Below are 19,838 nucleotides of genomic sequence, written 5' to 3'. Positions count from 1 at the left end.
CCCAAACCACTTAAAGAGAGGTTTGAGGGGGGCACCTGGGTGGCCCAGTCAGTTAAATATCCGTCTTCGGCTCAGGTCATGATCTTATGGTTCGTGGGTTCAAACCCTGCATCAGGCTCTGTGCTGGCAGCTCAGAGCCTGGAGCCTGCTTCCGATTCTGTGTTTCCCTCTCAGTCTGCTCCTTCTCCACTCATGGTCTGTCTCTCTCCGTCTCTCAAAAATAAATAAGTAAGTTAGTTTGAGGAAAGAAGCCAATCCTGGAAGCTATCATCTCTATGCCCAAAGTACCTTCTAATGTGTCTGAGGCTGACTCTTACAAATTATTTACCAAGACCTCCTTCTCTCACTTAACATGCCTGCCCTTCTTCATCACTCCCGGTTCTTCATCCCATGCCCACCAACGTACAGTCCATGTTGACTGTTAATGGTGGAACAGACACTGCCGTGGAGGGCTCAGCTCTTACCAGCCCTCTGCCAAGCACTTAGATGAAGTAATGCAGAGATGATGCGCCATGCCGAGAAGGTTTACCTTGGCTCTTTGCCATTTGGAGCCAGATAATTCTGCTCTGTGGTATGGTAGCTAAAAATATGGGCTCTGGCTTTCAAACGCCATTCTACTAATTGTTGATTAAACGTCTATGCATCATTTTCTTCCAGAACATGGGATTAAATAATAGCACTAGCCTCAGCTGTTGGAAGGATTAAGTGAGGTAAAGCATGTAAAGTGCTTAGCTTACTGTCCAGGACACAAATAATTGTCAATGCCAACTAGCATCATGATCTCTCTGGTCATCATCGTCATTATGATTGGTATTGGTATTGTTAGCAGTGTGGTGGCCGCATGGTGCCTGATATATAGGGATATGTATATGTGTGTATGCAGGCATGTATATGTGCATGTATATATGTGTACATAGATGTGTGTACAAACACATGTGATACATATATGTGGATTATATATAGTAAAAAAGTATTGATATTTGTTATTATCTTTTATTCTTCACAATAACTCTGAGGCTTATTATCCCCACTTCATATATGGAAACTCAAATTCAGACAGGGAAGAAACGTGTCTAAAGTCACACAACTAGTGAAGAGTCGACCCAGGATTGAAAGCCAAGTTGATTTCACTCATGTGGACTGGATAAGATTCCATGGTGAACTTTGTACCCTACACATGCCTCTGTTACTCATGTGTCACATGGCATCTACCTGATTCTTTTCCTGGCATTCTCCTTTACCCGATACCATCACCTCTTGGCCGACTCTTTCATCCCAGTGATATCCATGCTACCTGACACATGATAGGAGCCCAGGAATTGCTTGAGAGCCTGTACGGAACAAGTATAACACTGTCAGTGAGCTCTGTGTCTACAAGGTGTCATTCTGCCACACCCTTCCTTCTGGTCACCTATCAATGTGTCATTTGCGTCTAAGGACCCGCTATCTGAGTGGGGGTACCCTTGTCAGCTTTTACATGTACCTCTTCACCCTCTATGGATAAAAATGCAAAGACAGGAAAGAAAAGCAAATGACTGACAGAGCTGTTAGCACTTTCAAATTTTATTTTTTGAGAGGTTACAGAAATCACTCGGTGTAGGCAAGCATAAATAACCCTGTTAGGAATTGTCCTTGAGAGGCCATTCCCATTGAGGAATGTCTTCAGCCCAGAACAAAATAAATGGACAGTAGAAATTTTCTTTGGAGGACTTTGTCCACCCATATGTTATGTCTTTCATAAAGCGATATGAATAAACAATGCTTTTGTCAAGGCTAATTTATTTTCATGCTTGGGAAAGTAGCAGTCGAGATGGACGACTATGTTTTCCTTATCTTGGCACAGCTTCAGCTTTGAAATGTGTTTGTCATGGGTCTGCTGCTGAAAACTCCCCTCAGGAATCTCAGCCTAGATTGACAGGACACTATTTCTTCTCAAGGATTTAGTAGAAAGGCAGAAAAATGGCCTTGTTCTCCTTTGCAGACTTCAGTTTTATGAGCCTCTTTTTATGATGTCATTAGAAACTGTCCAAGTTCTGAGAGGAGTGATCATTCCTTGGATTTTTCCAATACTCTGCTGCTTAAAGTTTGTTGTAGTCAAGTCTGGGCCAATGTGGTATTGTCTGAAACCACCAGGTCTTCTTGCATAATGTCAAGACTGTGGAGTAAAGAGGCCTTGAGTGAATCCCAAAGGTGGTTGTGATAAAAGAGATTGCACTTGATGATAAGGTCTCTCAAGGATGATGGCAGGAAAGAGCCCACTTCACAGACACAACAGTTTGTCTCTTCATCTCCATGGCAACTACAAGGCCAGCAGCTGCCAGTAAAAACTCAGAGATACCACTTACCCAGCTTCCCAAGTAGTTATAAGATTTGGGCCCCAACATGAGAAAGAGAGATCAGTGTAACAGACTTTAGGATGCTGATACATAACCTTTACGGCTTGGTATCTTCTCACATGGCCTTGGGGACCACTCTTTGATCATGAATTGACTTTCCATCTTCACTCTTAATAAGGGCCATGTTCAAAAGGAGATGTGGAAATATGTGTGACCATGTACAGTTATGCAGACCTTCTTAAATTCATGGTTGCCTGTAGATTTTCCATGGAAAGGAAAAAAAAACAGTGATCCTGTCTCAGCCAACTCAGCTTGGTGTCAAACTCTTCCTCATCCATCAGACTCCCAGCCCAAGAGTCACCTGCTCTGGAAAGCCACTCCTGATTTTCTCAGTGAAAGTTCATGTCTCATACACTGCTGTTAGAGCATCAACCTTGATGTTTCTTCAATAGATCTTTCTCCCCACTGGTTGTAAGCTTCATGGCAAGAGTCCATATCCTTTCACCATGATCCCCCCCCACACACACACACACTTACCTACTAAGGTAAGATTCTTGTCTTGAATCATTAGGCTTTTGATAAGCCTGTTATTGAGCTCATCAGCCTATGATCTCATTTCAGAGGCATCCATCCTGCTGCTCCTCAGTGTGTTTAGAAAGCACCACATGGTGGGCTGAGGACAACCATAAAGCAGGAAGTGATTACAGTAAGAAGCTCCAGAAGGAACCAGCACTCAAAGGCTGCTGAGTGGATTTCAGACTCCCATGCTCATTTACATGGAAAAGTGGAATCTTGGTGTTCTTCCAGAACTATTTCATCATCTCTTCACCTCCACCTCATCACTGAGTTTTAGCTGTGTTGATATTTAATATGGACATTTTGACAAGCCGTCCATTTATTCACTCAACTCCTATGTATTGAATACTTACTATGTGCCAAAGATTATTTTAGAGAATAAGAGTTCATCAAGGGTATCAAGATAGATGTCATGGCCCAGCAGGAAAGATAAACAAATTTCACCATTTTCCATTAATTATAATTATACTAAAGGTTACCAAGAAGTTGAGCTAGGTATTATAAGAAAGTAGAATAAGGGGAGTCAACCTAGGGAAACAAATTTTGAGGCTGAAATATAGAAGATGACAAGATGGCTGAGAATTATCCAGGGAGGCCAGGGGGTGAGGGGAATAGGTCTTCTTGGTAGGAAGAAGACTGACGTAGCACAAAGGCATCTCCAAGCTCTATTCAGGGGATTTACTATGTGAAATTTAGTGAAACCTCCATGGTAGCAAGAAAGAAATACCCTTCTAGCTAAGTAGTATGTGTGTGGAGGGGTGAATTATTGAAAGGAAAATAAGAGAATCTCAAAGGCACCACCAGAGAGATAATAGGCTTTATGAGAATTAAAAATCCAATAAAAGTCAGAGCTCCTTTCTATGATTCTAAATAGCTTCTTTTCTCATCTTCCCTTCCTCCTTCCTTCCCTCCTCTCTTTCCTCCATCTGTTAGTCTCTACCTCCATCCCTCTCTCGACCTCTTTCTCTCTCTTCATTGACAAGTGTCCTATTCTTTCAGCTGTTCCAATATGGCAGCCAACCACGAGTCTACATGATCTTGCTATTTCAGTTTCACTGCTAACTGCAATCTCTATCCCTCAGATCAGATCAATTACTTGAGAAAGTAAATCTGGTTGGTTGTTGGCCACTTAGTTGAATTATGTGGTTGATTTGAGTCAGTTGCCCACGTAGGAAAGATCTTATTTTTTTTGCCACCTCTAATTGGCAAACCTGTCCACATCCCATGTGACCCACCTGGAATTCTACCCTCGGCCACTGAAAGTAATTCAAGCCTAAGCAACTCAGCACAAGGTTGTTCATGATGTGCAAAAGTCAGACTTTGAGTGAGAATTTTGGAATAAAAGACATTACAAGAGGAGACATTCACTCTTCCCTTAGGTAGCATGATGTGATGTTATGAGCTTTAGCAACCTTTCTGTGACATTAAGGGGAGTCAGACTGAGCATGGGGCCAACCCAAACCAAGATTTGGAAGAATAACAGTTGCTGTGATATTATCTGAGCCCTGACTCCAGCCTTGCTAGAAGCTGGTCTACTCTAGGACATTTCAAGCCAATCAATTCCTTTTATCATTTAAGTTACTTCTTAGATGGCTATTTTTCTCACTTGCAGACAAGTCAGACTGATGTGGCTTGCCCCTCACCTGACTGGCACGCACCACGGCCAAGCAGGGCAAGTTTGTGTTTCAAGTAGGAAATAATTTTTTGAGAAGGTGATTGATCCAAAATATATTCAAGGCACCTGGACAGCTTAGAGGTATGAGGAAACAAAGCAAGGCTATTTTGCTATTACAACTGAATTCATAAGCAAGGAAGGAAAAAAACAGAGGTTAGTTTTGATATGGAATTGCTTTATCTTCTTTTCTAAAGAATTTTAATCATGTTTTTCATCACTTCATTAAGTTTTTCAATTTTTCTTGAAAACAGTAACTATTCTTTCTACTATTCCTTTTAGAAATAGCTGCAGGCTATGTTTGAAACATCTCAAATGAGCTCCTTTTGAATTATTCATGTGAGAAAATCTCTATACGTATCCAGAAATAGGGTGTCTTTCCGTCTCCAAACTTAAAAACAACGGATTGCACTTTGCTAAAAAGAAACATGGTTTCAGCTGAAACCAGACTTTAAAAATATCACCCCATTTTCTTTCCACAAATCAAATTTGCTGAAGAAAACTGGGGGGGAAAATTGAACTATCATAAAACATTTGACTCTTTCTTACTATATGTTTGTTTATGTATTTCTAACCTGTTCGAGACTGTAAATAATTAGAAGACAGGCAGCTGTCTACTCAACTAGGCTGAACATTTTTCGAGCACAATGTCACAGTATCCAGGCAAAATTTTACCAGTGGTAGATGTTATTATAACTCTGGACTGTGGGATGTAAACCTGCTGTGTAAATCAGGTCCCTAGTTACTCCTCGGCTCATAATTTTCTTTTCCTTTACAAGGAGCGCAAATTTCCCAAATTTGTATCCAAAGAGATGGAGAACATGTACATCGAGGAGCTGAAGTCATCCGTCAACCTGCTCATGGCCAATTTGGAGAGCATGCCGGTGTCCAAAGGCGGAGAATTCAAACTTCAGAAACTCAAACGCAGTCATAACGCCTCCATCATCGACATGGGTGAGGAGAGTGAGAACCAGCTCTCCAAGTCAGATGTCGTGCTGTCTTTCTCCCTGGAGGTAAAAAGCCCTCAACCCTCGAAAGTTTCACGGCACAGCCAGCAGAAAGTGGGTGATTAGATGCACCACAATCAGCTTGCTTTCCTCCCTGCATCCCAGGAGCACTTATTAAAATAACAGCTTGCTAAGCATAGGTCAGCTAATCAGCAAGTGATTCCCCATCTCCAGGAGCCCATGCTTTTCGTAAGGAAATGCAGTCTTAAGAACCAGCTACTAAATTTAATCTGGCATTATTTTCCATCTTAAAGCACTGCTCAAGGATTTTGTAAAGCCCTTACACAATGTAGAAAGTTTAGAATGTTGGCATCCTGTGCCGCAGTTAGGAGAGAAGCATCTAGCATCATTTGGTGAGTTGTAGATTTTCTTTTCTGTTCTCTCACCTGTTGGGTACACAATAAAAGAGGCTTTTGTTCCTCGGGAGCGTTTTTAGTTTATTTCAGCAGCCAGAGAAAGAACCCGTTCAGACTGGGACTATGGCAGAATGCTCCACATGTCAGTACCTTTCTCGGTAACTTCTATTCACATGTTTGTTTTTCATACATATAATTTAGGGAGTGGCTCTGATCTGGCTATTTGGAATTGGCCACAAAGCTGGTTCTGTATGCAGATTCCTGGCACCACCCAGACCTAATGATCCAAATCTCGAGGTGGGGGAAATAGAACACGTTGCTGTCACCTTGAAAAATCGTTTGGTGGTTTCACAAAGCGTTAAACATACAACTACCACATGTGGAGTGCAACTCTACTCTTAGATATCCACCCAAGAGAAATGCAAACACATGTCCCCATAAAATCTTGCTCCCATTCTGTGTTTATAGCGGCACTATTCTTAATAGCCAAAAATGGAAACAACCTCATGTGTATCCTCTTGAAAATGGATAGACAAAATGTACCCCTAACAAGGGGATACTACTCAGCAATTGAAAAAAACAAACTACAGATATATGCTTTGATTTAGATGAAGGTCATTAACAGTCTGCTTAACTGGATGTTATATAGAAACCAACTTGACAATAAATTATATTAAAACAAAACGAAAACAAAAAACATTCTGCTTAGTGAAAGAAGCCAAGCACAAGAGATCACATGTTGTGTCATTCCATTTATACAAAATGTCTAAAAAAGGCAAGCCTTCAGAAACAGAAGTTAGCTTAGGTTCCTGGGGCAAGGGGTGGAAATGGACCTGAAGGGCATTACTGGGGGAGATAAAAATGTTCTAAAACCAATTGATGATGATAGTTATGCAACTTAGTACACTTACTAAAATCACTGTATTGTACACTTGAAATGAGTTAACTATATAATATGATATAATATGTAAAATACTCCTCAGTGGTGTCAGAAAAAACAAAAAGAACCTTTAGATGGAGTGTGCCATGAAATATGCATTTTAATGAGCCACACAGGTGCGTCTTATGCACTCAAAGTCTGAGAATCATTCATAACTTATTAAAGCTCAGAACCCCACTAGGATTTTATGGTGGCCCTAGATTTGGGGAGACCAAGAGAAGAGATCAAAGTTCTGTAGATTTAATTAGAGTTTGTAAAGACTAAATTAATTTTCTAGAACATCATTAAGGCTTGCTGTGAATTAAGTGCAGGTAATTTGCTTTACTGTGCTCGATTCAGATCAAGATGGTCCTATTACAGTGTTATCAACATTTATTTTGCAGTTGGAAGAATCAGTATTCAGTTAAATATAGGGCACTCGGTGTGTGAAAAAATCATCAGTGTAATTTCACAGAAACTTCCATTCTTTCTTTCTTTTTTAATACTGCCACCTGAGGTACTGAACGCTTTTCTTAGGTGTCTTTGAATTTGATTATTGCCAATTAGAGGTGGCAATTTATTCCTCACTGCCTCTTGTCTTTCTAAAGAAAGTTGGGGAAAAGTGGTTTATTGATTTTCATGAAGCTTTTAAATCCATACTTCTCTAATTCTTTATCGGTATTCAATATTACACAGCTGATTATCTGAAATCTAGCTGTGAATGAGTCCCCAGCCCTACCCCCATGGGTACATGATTCAAACAGGCTTTAACGTGTAAGCACAGGTACAGAATAAAATGCCCTAGGGGTCCCAAATACTTTTTACTTGGAACGTTACATTGCACATATACTAAAACTGCCAGCAAAAATCATCGTTTATCTGTTTGTGAATGCGTCTTGGGTGACACGGTCCGGCGGACAAGAGAAGGGAGAGAGAGAAGGGTCATCTTATTGGGGCAGACTGGGTTGGAATTTGCAGGTCAGTCAAAGACCTGTTTTAGTTACAGAATTGCATGGCTGGAAGGGACACTATAGAGCAGTTAACCGCAGCAAGAGGTCCAGGAGGACTGACTGGCATGGACTTGTGCCAGGGGAGTGCTCTGATGACAAACAACGGGCATAGGTAGAGTGCCACTGTGCCTGCTCTGCCACCATTAACTCAGTAAATCCTCACAACAGTCTTTTGAGCCATTTGCATATGTGAAAACAAAGCCTCAGAGAAGTTAAGAGACTTGCAAAAGATTATACTGCTGATAAAGATGCAGATTCAGGATTTCAACGGAGATCGTTTAAATTACAAAAATTGTGTAATTTTCCACTGTGCCTCCCATTTCTTTTCATTTGTGTGGTTCTTACCAGTGTGCAAATTTTCTCTTACATACATCATCTTATTTGGTCCTCACACCACAGCCACTGACAAATAGAGGATGTATGTTATTATCCACACTTTACAGATGAGGACACTGGGCCTCAGGAGATTTGAAAGAAAAGTGGGGTGACTTCAAGGTCAAGTCATTTGCCCACTATCCCATGAGAAATACATGGCTCTCAAAGGATGGCTCCCAGATCATCAGTATTAGCATCGGCATCACCAGGGAAATAATTAGACATAAAACATCTTGGGCTCCACCCCAGACCTGCTTTTTAGAAATTCCAGGGATGGGGGCGCCTGGGTGCCTCAGTCGTTGGAGTGCTAGACTCCTGATTTCGGCTCAGGTCATAATCTCAGGGTGTGTGGGATCCAGACCCCTGTTGAGCTTTATGCTGACAGCACGGAGCCTGCTTGGGCTTCTCTCTTTGTCTCCCTCTCTCTCTGTCACCACTCGTGCTATCTTTGTCTCTCTCAAAATAAATAAATAAACTTAGAAAAGAAAAGAAACTCTGGAGATGGAACCCAGCAGTTTCTGGGTTTTATAAGCCTTCCAGATACTTCTGATCCACACTATGTTTGAGAACCATGGGACTATTAAGCAGCAAAGCTGCCTTGTAAATCCTGGTTCAAAGCCAACTCTATTATCAAGCCCATTAAGGAAGTGTACATTTTTTGTACAACCATACCCTTGTCCTTGTGTAATGCCATCACCTCTTCTGAAGTATGATTGGGTGATATTTTTATATACCTGGCTTATTGTGGATCCTCGATGTAGGTCATGTGTTTCAGATTTCTGAACCAGTATATATGCCCTATCCTCTCTGATGAATGACGGGCATCCCACTGAATGTCCCCTGGCAGCCCTTCTCTGCTGGGAGAATAGCAGGTGATCGAATGGAGTGTAAGGGGTGTCATGGGAAGTACCGGGGATTGGAAATGATATATTTGGTCCAGCAAAACACCAGCTTTTCTCCCCAGTCTAGAACAGAAAGTGTGCCGATGCAGACATGTTTTTGTTTTGATAAAACATTCTTGGCCTGCACTGAGTTTGTGTATTTTATTCCTCCCTTTTGGGATTATTGTCAAAATTTCAAAACCAGATTTCCGACTTTGATTCTGATTCAGATTCCCATGTTTCGGAAGGAAAAATTGCTGAATCTGGCAACTCCGGATGAAGGAAGGACTGACAAGGCAGCAATGGGCTCACCGGGGTCCCAACTGCTCCGTGTACATGGAGTTTGCCTCTCTGTTTTGCCACAGGCCCCACTCCTCCTTCTTGCATCTCTGACTCTAATGCTCAGTGACTTTTGCTCTTAGCACTTTGTGTTAGCACTTACCTCACTGTAAAGAGAAAAGTGAGTTTCTGGGCCTTTATCTCTCCTAAGTGCCAATTAAAAGCTAGACTATTTTGAAAGAAAATAAGAGAGAACCTGTTTCTTTGTAGAAACGAAAAGATGATCATGCATTTAACCCAGGGAAAAAAGCAGCCCGTTTCCCATCACGTGCCAGAGTGCTGTGAGTATCTGAAGTAGTGAAGGTTGTCTTTCCATCCAGAGGCAGTAAGTCACACGGTGAAGAATTGCCTCTTCGTGCAAGACTGGGACCAGCCTGGCTGATAGAAAACTGATAGAAGCTACCAGATACCTGTTGGGTATTTTGGTAACTTCCTCCCATCCATTTATTCTCTTAGGGGGGATATATTTTCTTTGGGTATTATATATTTTCTGGGTGTTATATACTTTCTTTGGGTATAACCTTGGGATAACCTCTACCGTGTGTGGCTCTCTTTCTAGGTGGTGATCATGGAGGTCCAAGGCCTCAAATCCTTGGCTCCAAATCGCATTGTGTATTGCACCATGGAGGTGGAAGGCGGAGAGAAACTACAGACTGACCAGGCGGAGGCTTCTAAACCAACGTAAGTCCTGTTTCTCCACTGCTCATCTTCCAGAAGGTTCTCATTGGCGCCATTTTGTCCAACTCCAAGTTAAAGGTCTGGTTTCCCCAGAAGGTTCTAGAAGGCATGTACCCTGATTATTTTCCAAACAAGATGACTCAATTGCATTCTTATTCAGCAGCCACAATAAGGGTTCCAGTTCCTGGGGTGCCTGGGTGGCTCAGTCAGTCAAATGTTCATCTCTTGATTTCAGCTCAGGTCATGATCCCAGGGTTTTGGTATGGAGCCCCATGTCAGGCTCCATGCTCGGGATTCTCTCTATTTGTCCTAATTCCCTTCTCCCCACGCATGCTCTCTCTTTCTCTCTTTCTTCCTCTCTCTCCCTAATAAAAAGAAATGTTTATAAGGATTCCTGTTCCTTCAGAGCTAAGAACAGAAGAAAATAAAAGACCCAATCTCCTTTCTGGAGGCTTTATGTATTAACCTTAGAGAATTAAGTCACACCTTCAATCCTATGATACAATGTGCCAGAGAGTTTGATATAAATTTGTTTTATTAGATTTACTAAAGAATATTTGGTTTATGGTATAAGCAATTTTTTCAAAACCTTTCTCTTATGCTCCACAGTTATGACTATATCAGTAATGCGGTGTGTTGTATTAGATACATTAATCCATTCAGTCAGTACATATTTGCCAAATGTTCACTGTGTGGGTACAAGGTAGAGTTACCCAGTGGGGAGGGAGGTGGTCACTTGTGTAGTTCCACAGACCTTATACTTAATGTTAAGTGGGAGGATCAGAAATATCATCACATTTATGTATAATTACAAATAGCTATAAATGCTGAAAAAGAAGGAGTGCTTTGTGGGGACAGGGTCAGAGTTGGGCTTCTTTAGGAGTTAAAAGACATTTGGGCTGGTATTACAAAAGTTGAGCAAAGCAGGTGGGAGTGGAAAGAGCATTCCAGGAAGAGTCAGCTTGTGTAAAGGCCCTGTGGTCAGCAAAGGCCCTATAGGATAGCAGAATTGAAAGAAGACCAGTGCGGCTAGAGTCAGAGGACAAGGTATGCCATCAGCTGCCAGTAAGGCAGGAAGGGACCATAGAATGAAGGGCCTTGCTAGACCATGGAGAGGAAAGCATGGGAATAGGTGATTAGACACACACTTTAAAGAGATCACCATGGCTGCGGAAGAGCGATGCAGGAAACCAGCTAGGGTTCTGTGGCAGTCATTCCCATGAGTGATGATGATCAATTCTTTTGGGTCAGTGGACTTTCAGGCCTCAACCATTCTTTTTTAAAATTTTTTAATGTTTATTTATTTTTGAGAGAGACACAAGAGGACAAGTAGGGGACGGGCCGAGAGAGAGGGAGACACAGAATCTGAAGCAGGCTCCAGGCTCTGAGCTGTCAGCACAGAGCCTGATGTGGGGCTCGAACCCACAAGCCACAAGATCATGACCTGAGCCGAAGGGGTACACCTAACCAACTTAGCCGCCCAAGCGCCTCAGGCTTCAAAAGTTCTTACAAGGTCACTGTTTTTTCCCTCCTTCTCCACTGCCTCTTTCCCTTCCTTTTCTATCTCTGTTAAGCCAACCAGACTAATGAGATTTCTTTCATTATTGTTGTTAATTTATGGAAGTTATGAAAAGGGTAAGTCCTGACAGCAATGCCCTGCCTCTCCTGCAAAGTATCATGAGCTGTGTAGCAAAACATGAATGACTTACCAGGATGTTCAAGCAAAATAGTTCAAAGAAAGCACTACATGTTTCCCAGACGAGAGAAAATCTCAGGGCATTGTATGCCTTCAAGTTTTTCTCTGCATGAATAGGCAAAGGCCTCAGGTGCTCGTAAGCTGGGTGAAATTAATGAATATAAGCGAGAGGAAATGGAAACCAACTTGTCACACACTATCCTGCCTCCCTGTGTTTAAACCTAGTTTTCAACCGAAAATGAACATAGTTTATTTTTTACTGCCTACCTTTGATACAAATCCCAATTTTTCCCAGACCTGTCACCATGGCCTGCTCATTATCAATGCTATTATGTTATGCTGCACTATTTATGTGTGCTTTGAAAAATGTGTCGTATGCGGGGGATGGTAAACCTCTTTGGTGTTTCTGCCAACGTTTTAGATGTTGGGCTCAATATGGTGTCATTAGATGGAGAGGAAGGAAAAGTTCTGATTATTCCAACAGGCTCTTGTTTCATGGGAGCTGTTGCAGCTTAAAACATAATTCATATCCTTTCATTGGGTTTAAAGGTTTCAGCTGCCAGGGTAAATGATGAGCTGATTTTCATGTGTTTATAAATGTTCAAAACAGAGTTTCAGAGTACAAATAAATGTGAACTACTTCAGCTGTCTGCTTGAAATACTCATATTTCACATACATGTTTACTCTTATCCACACATATGCATTATTATGTCTCTATTAATAAACATCTCACACTGAAATATTTTGCTTTTCTAGCCAGAAGTACAGTGTTTTCATTTCTCTTCCATCAGTGAGTGGGCATTACTCAAACCTCACAGCGGATTAGCTTGTTTGCTGGATTGTTTTTAAATACAGTAGGAATGCAGATTTCATGTCCAGGGTCAAGTCACATCGATCAGCAGTGACTACATCTAGGGCTGTGTTAAGGGTTCTGAGGCCAGATCTGTATTCAGAGAAAAACAGTGTGTGATGAACTTGTAATGTCTGCTATAGGAGAGGAAAAAAATGGTCTAAGAACCTCGTATTTTCCATTTCTACAGCATCTCGAATCCCAGAGATATAAGCAGAGTTTGAAGTCTAGAAGTACTTGTGTTTCCTGCAGTCTCTTCTTTGATCCTTTAAAAAAATTTTTCTTTTTGAGAGGGAGAGAGTGAGAAAGAACGAGAGCACATGAGAGCAGGCGAAGGACAGAGAAGGAGACAGAGGATCTGAAGCAGGCTCTGTGGTGTCAGCACAGAGCCCAACACCGGGCTCCAACCCACAAACCGTGAGATCACGAGCTGAGCTGAAGTCGGATGCTGAACCGACTGAGCCACCCAGGCGCCCCTCTTCTTTTATCCTTCCTGTATCAATTCTCTTTACAATCTCTATCATCTTCCTTTTAAATCCACAATTCTTTTCCCAGTTCTCTTCTTTGCCTTTCTCTTTGTCATAGTTCAGTTCGGGAAGTGCTTTTCTGCCTCTGGTCTTATCTGGTATTAGCTGGTGCGGGTGCCTTTTCTTCCTCCCTCCCTGGTTTGGACCGACTCAGAATCCTATCATTTATTTTTTTCTTGGAAGCTTGTATTTCTTCTCCTTTTCTTCTCTACTTCTACTTCTAATTTTTCCCATTACCAGTCTCCAGTTATCATGTCTGTGCCTTGATTTTGACTACCCCAAAAAGTATCCTTTTGAGGGTTATCTTTCATTGGTCTTAATAACTCCACTTCATTATCTGACAAGCTTAGCCCTTTTCCTGCCCTGTTCATCCTCTAAATCTTGTCTTTGACTATTATAGCCAGCTCATCCCTATACTTTATATACACATTCTAAAATCAAGGGACACCTAGGTGGCTCAGTCGGTTGAGCATCTGGCTTCAGCTCAGGTCATGATCTCATGGTTCGTGAGTTCAAGCCCCATGTCAGGCTCTGTGCTGACCGCTCAGAGCCTGGATCCCATCTTCAGATTCTGTGTCTCCCTCTCTCTCTGCCCCTCCCCTGCTCACGCGGTCTCTCTCTATCTCTCAAAAATAAATAAAACATTAGAAACATTTAAAAATCAAAGCAAAATTCACTTCATACCTGTTTTATTTATTACTCATGAATTCTATTCTTGCTGCTGGTAAGTATTTTCACTCGGCAACTGGAAACCCACATCTTATCCATCATGTGTCTACAAGGAATTTGACTTTTGTCTTTTTTTTTTTTTAAACCAAGTACAGTCACAAATCGGGGAGGACATTGCGTAATCCACTTTGTCCAAGAGTGTGTTTTTGGAACTCCAGTGCATACATGGCTTCAATTAAAGGAAGGGCAGGGAGAACAGTGCCACGATTGAGTTTGGAAAACGCAAGACATTACATCTGAGTTGTTCAATGTTCACGGGCATTTAAAAACCTTTGAAGCTTTCCAACAGTAGATAGGCCTATTTAGCTTTGTTTATATTCATGAGTTTCCCAAATCTATTTCACCTCATACCTATTAGCATCCTTTGGAAATGCTGGTCTGTATTGTCCAAATCTAGTCACGGAGGTTCCAACCCTCTCTCACCCCCTTAGCCAGCACTGTCTCTTTACTTATAACCAGGGCGCTACCCAGCATGATCATCTTGGATCAGGTGTGTGATATAAGAATGCTTTGTTCAAGAGTTAAAGACACTTTGTCATTGGAAGAAAAGGTGTGTGTGTGTGTGTGCGCGTGCATGCCTCTGTGTGTCCTCTTTTCGTCCTTCATTTTACCAATCTGTGTGCTACCTGTGGGATATTTTCAAGCAGACTATATACCCTTTCGATTCAGTTGTCCTCCTTTCCTGGGTTTTTAAAGTGGAAAGCCAGCAAAATATGTTATCACAAGTTTTCAAGCAATATGTTTATTTCAAAGAATATTGCCTCCATTTGTAATGCATTGTTTCTGCTTCTGTGGGAAGCCAATGGAGGTGCTGAGGCAGAAGTAATTGAAATGGTGTTTCTGAGGCAGACAATCTCAGGAAGGCATGGGAATGCAGGAGAGAAATACTTTGTGAATGCAAGAACTCGGATACATTTGTCCACCTCCTAGGAAACAGAGCAGAAGACTTTTCTTGTCACCAGGAGGTGTTTTTCAAAAGACTGCACTCTCAGCTCTGCTGATAACAGACATTATGTTAGTTTTTATCAAGACAGGACATTGAGTAAAATCAAATCATGTGGTAAGGAAGTAACTGCTTTTCCATTTGTTTATCAGTTCGTCTGATTAGGTCAAGAAGGATTTTATTTGGTGCTGGTAGATCTTACACCTCCAGAGACCTCAGGCTCTGAGTCATCTGCAAACAAGAGCCTCCAGTTAGAATTTCATAGCATTGTTTAGATCTCATTTATCCAAAAATGTTTTCTGGGTTTTGTTTTTGTTTTTGTATGCTGGGCCTTGGAGGGGTTTAAACTGAAAGAGAACATCTTTGCTGAATGTCTCCTTTGAAATGTAGATGTCAGGGGAAGATAGGAGGGTGGAGACAGGTATTCCATCCACAAGTGACATGGGATGCTTTCCTTTGTCCACCGGTGCTAGGCTGCAGCTGTGAATGATACACATCAAGCTCTGGCCTCATAAAGTGTCCATTCTCATGAAGGGCATAGGCAGGAAACACATGAAGAACTAAACATGAAGATAATAATCGTTTCTAATGTGCATCACCTTCCATTCATGGCTGGTGGGGCTCCTTTGTCTTTTCCATCTGGACATAAGCTTTCTTTTTCAAAGAAATATATTAACATTTAAATGTGAATGAATTTAAATAAAATATATTAAGTAAATAATAGCACAGGTGGTGCCTAGATATGGTAAAAAATAATAATAATAATCATGGAAGTACCCTATGTTGGTATGTGGGAATAGCAAAGATGGGGGAGATGGTATGCAAATTACTTTAATTTAGGAAAATTGATGTAAGGAATCCTAACATATTCCCTGAGTAGAAGATCTACTCCAAAGTGACTTTCCTGATGGATTTGTGTGCTGTAAATTTCTCCCTAAAGAAAGCAAGCCCTGTGGATTAAGTATCACAGAAATTTAAGCAGTTGGGCTAAAAAGGAAGATAGTGTTAGTTAGCAGTCTAATATTGTGTTAAATTATCCAATATTATATTCTTCTGAATATAATCATTTAACAAGTTTTTTATTCCCCGACAAGTCACAAGCTTCATGACGTATGGACTTCATTATCATCAGGGATTAGAAAACACAACCAGACTGTTTCCTACCCCTTTCTGAGGGAAGAAGAAAATAAGACGCCCTCGCTGGTAAATCTTGCCATAGTCCTGGCATTTTTCAGTGGCACCTTATCTAAAGAGACCACATTAAAGCAAAACACAAAAACAAAATGGAGTGATTTTCTGTAACGCTTCTTTTCTGTGAAAGAGATTATTTGTCCTAATGGTAACTCAGACTGGGCCAGGCGTATGATGCCCAAATTACTCATACAAAGGAGTTCCATTAAATCGCCCCCACAGTAAGTCAGTTCCAAAGTAGAGAAGGGAACTTCCACCAATTCCTGGACTCATATATCATCTTCATGGTACTTCCTTTCTCAGTATAACCAAAAATGTTTTCAGTGTACTGGGCCTTGGAATTAATTAAATGGAAACAGAATGTCTTTCCTGAATGGCTTCTTTGAAATTCAGATGCAAGAGAATGATTTGAAGGGTGGCATTTTGTATTCCCTCAACAACGGGATGCTTTCCTTGTATCACCTAGTGCTGGCACTATAGCCATGAATGACATAGACCAAGCTTTGGCCTCACAGAGTGTACATTCTAGTAAGAGACATGGGCAGTAAATTATCAAATAATTTTAAAAGAGAGTAGCAGATGGTAATTCGGTTCTAAAGGAAATGAAGAGGCCGCTGTAGTAAAAAGTAATGGGGAAGTAGGGTAGTCTAATGGCCAAGAGATCCTGCTCAGAGTAGGTAATGTGTTAGTTGATATCTGAAGGAAGTGAGGAAACATGTGATCTAGGAATTCCACTACTGGGTATTTGTCCAAAGAAAGTGAGAACACTAAGTCGAGAAGATATATGCACCCTTATGTTTACTGCAGCAGTATTTACAATAGCCAAGATATGGGAACAATACAAGTGTCCATGCATAGATAAATGGATAAAAGAAAATGTGGTGTGTGTGTGTGAGAGAGAGAATATTATGCAGCCACAAAACAGAATGAGATCTTGACATGTGCAAAGCAACATGGGTGGACCTAGAAGGTATAATGCTAAGTGAAACAAGACTATCAGAGAAAGATGAAATACATGATTTCACTCATGTTGAATTTAAGAAACAATATAAATGAACAAAGAAAACAAAGAAGACTTAAGAAAAAACAGACTTCAATACAGAAAATAAACTGGTGGTGGCCAGAGGGGACATAGGTGAAATAGATAAAGGCAATCAGGAGTATACTTATCTTGATGAGCTCTGTGTAATGTGTAGAATTGAATTATGCTATGCGCCTGAAACTAATATAACTCTGTAGGTTATCTACACTTCAATTAAAAAAATAGAAAAAAAGAAATGCCAGGGAAAACATACCAGACACAGGGAATAGCGAGTGCAAAGGCTTTCAGATAGGAAGGGGTTTGATGTGATCCAGAACCAGAAAGGAGAGCAGTACAAGTAGAGGTTAGTTGGTGATAGGGAGCATCTTCCTGTAGGAAGAGACTGAAGAGCAAGGTAGGTCCAGACCTAGGGCCTCAGGGCCTCCTGGGCCATATGAAGGGTTTGACCTTCGTTCCAAGACCATGGAGAAGCCATCCGAAGGTTTTAAGCCGGGGAGGGTATGATTGGATTTCCATTTTGAAACCTAAAGCATCTTTAAGGACCATAGTTAATTTGGAACAAGAGGTATACTAGTCAACAAATATGGAACACATACTCCTTCCCAGGCATTAGGGTTCAAGTGGGGAATAATACAGACCTGACCTTGATACAGAGCTGCAGAAAAAAGCCAGCTGGAAAAATCCAAGTGCTCCAGGCACAGAGTGATAAATTCTTCAGGAGTCACCATAGCTTTCAGAATCGCAAAGGCCACCTCATGGCAAAGGAGTGAGGACATCACCTCCTTTCATGTTTACCCTTCTCGAAATTCCATGCTCAAGGTCACAGTCCCAGAGCCATTTATGTCACACCTGAGTGGGAACGTGACACCCATTTCTCTTGTTTTTCTTACCGAGAGAGCCGCTTAGCTTCTTTCAGAGTTAATTAAATCATAAGTGGTAAAGGGCAACACTGACCCAGAAATTCAATTTTGCTAGGCTCCCAGAAGATGTGTGGGTTGGGAAGAAGCAAAATTATAATTACAGTTTGGGATGCTCAGAAACTGCCCTGCCTTTTAGACCAGAAAGATTTGTCCAGAAGCCACAACTTTGGTTGAAAACCAGTTTGTGTTTGCTTTGAGTTTGCTTGCTTGGGGAGTGAAAGGAGACTGGCTGATAAAAACAAGAAGCAGTACTGTAAGTGGTGGAAAGGAATGCGGCTCTAGAGACCAGGCTTCAGAGGCAGAGCTCCGAGGGTTACACATGACTCCGCCATAAATATGTCACGCCTTCTTATTCAGGTTACCAAGCTTTCCAGCTTCACCGTGTACTGATGAGTGGTATCCAAGACCCCTTCCCCCAGCAATTCTATACGTGTTTCATCTACCTGGTCCAGAGAAAAGCCCGGATGGCAGAATTTAAAGACAGAGTTTTCAGGAATTTCAAGTAACACTGAGCTAGTGAACTTTCTAAAGTTGGTAGGAGTTCAGAACGGGATGATCAAGTCCCGGCTGAAGTCTGACAAGTTACACAATGGTGCTCCATCCTAACGTGAAAAATTCATGAAAGTTCTGATTTCATGAGTAGTTGAACATAGGATAGGTATAAAACAAAGATGTATTTTTTTTTCTTAGCCCGTTAAGGACCACGTGACAGAGGGTTCATTTACTTTCTGGCTCAGCTCCTCAAATATATTGCCTCAGTTTACGCATTGCTTGTAATGCTAGAGTACTCTGAGATCTGGACTGATTGCCCATCACTGCCTAGTGGAAATCCGATGCAATACATTTCTCCCCAAGTGTGGAAAACTACTGGACTTAGCACTTAGTGATCAGGGAGAATGTAGGAAGGAATGGCATATTGTTTCTTACATGAAATCATGAATGCGGCCCAAGAGCTTAATTTATTCTAATAAGTAAACAAGAGAGGCTTGGTTTAGATTCATCAATGCATAGAAGCAACATGGCATCTTGGATAAGAGGCCAGAGTGAGGATCCAGAGCACTGGGTCCGTATCTCAGCTGCATGACCCTGGGCAGGTTATTTAAGTCTTTGTGCCTCAGTTTCCACATTCTTGTGGAAATTAAATTACCATATACAAACTATTTAAAACACTGCCTAACATGTTGGCTATTATATCATGGCTTCATTCTTGTTTGGAGAGAGGAAAGAGAGCTGGAAAGAAAAACAGCCTAGATCTAAAATAGTAATTAACTATTAATTAATGCAACACCTTCTATGGACCAGGTCCTGTGCTAAGTATTTCATAGTCAATGTCTTATTTTATGCCCTACTGACACCTCTGAGATAGGTACTATTATTATTCCATTTTACTGATGGAAATACTGAGATTCAGAGAGGGTAAGGCACTTGGTCAAAGACGCACACATAATACATCGCTGAGCCAGGAGCCAAATCCACAGCCTGTACTTTTAACACATTCTGCCTCTCCACCTTTCCAAAAGAAATCATGCCACTAAAAGAAGTATGAGCATTGACTACTCCATAAAGCTGTCTAACAGGGCTCATTTCTTTTCCATAAACGTGGTTATTTTATGGGTTAAATCACTGCCCCCACTTAAATGGTGATGAATGTGCTGTCACACATTAGCACTAACACAGGTGTTCCTCCTCGGTGCAGACTCGGCTCAGCAGACATGAGTTGTCCTGTATGCAGCAGCACTGTTAGGTGCTACGTGTCTGCATCTGCAGAGATAAACCAGAGCAGCGGCTCT

At 41.4% G+C, this 19,838-nt stretch overlaps 1 protein-coding gene across 1 annotated transcript in view; it reads left to right on the top strand.

The window, feature by feature from the left end:
• CADPS (calcium dependent secretion activator) overlaps nt 1-19,838 on the top strand; it is a 467,826-nt gene that overhangs the window by 219,202 nt on the left and 228,786 nt on the right. Inside the window, 2 exon segments of the mRNA XM_029917033.1 lie at nt 5,364-5,597; nt 10,031-10,152. Coding sequence (XP_029772893.1) covers nt 5,364-5,597; nt 10,031-10,152 — 356 coding nt within the window.

Source organism: Suricata suricatta, chromosome 12 (assembly GCF_006229205.1).
Source record: "Suricata suricatta isolate VVHF042 chromosome 12, meerkat_22Aug2017_6uvM2_HiC, whole genome shotgun sequence".
Taxonomy (NCBI): Eukaryota; Metazoa; Chordata; class Mammalia; order Carnivora; family Herpestidae; genus Suricata; species Suricata suricatta.
The sequence above is the reverse complement of the archived record's forward strand: the minus strand, read 5'-3'. Positions and strand labels throughout refer to the sequence as shown.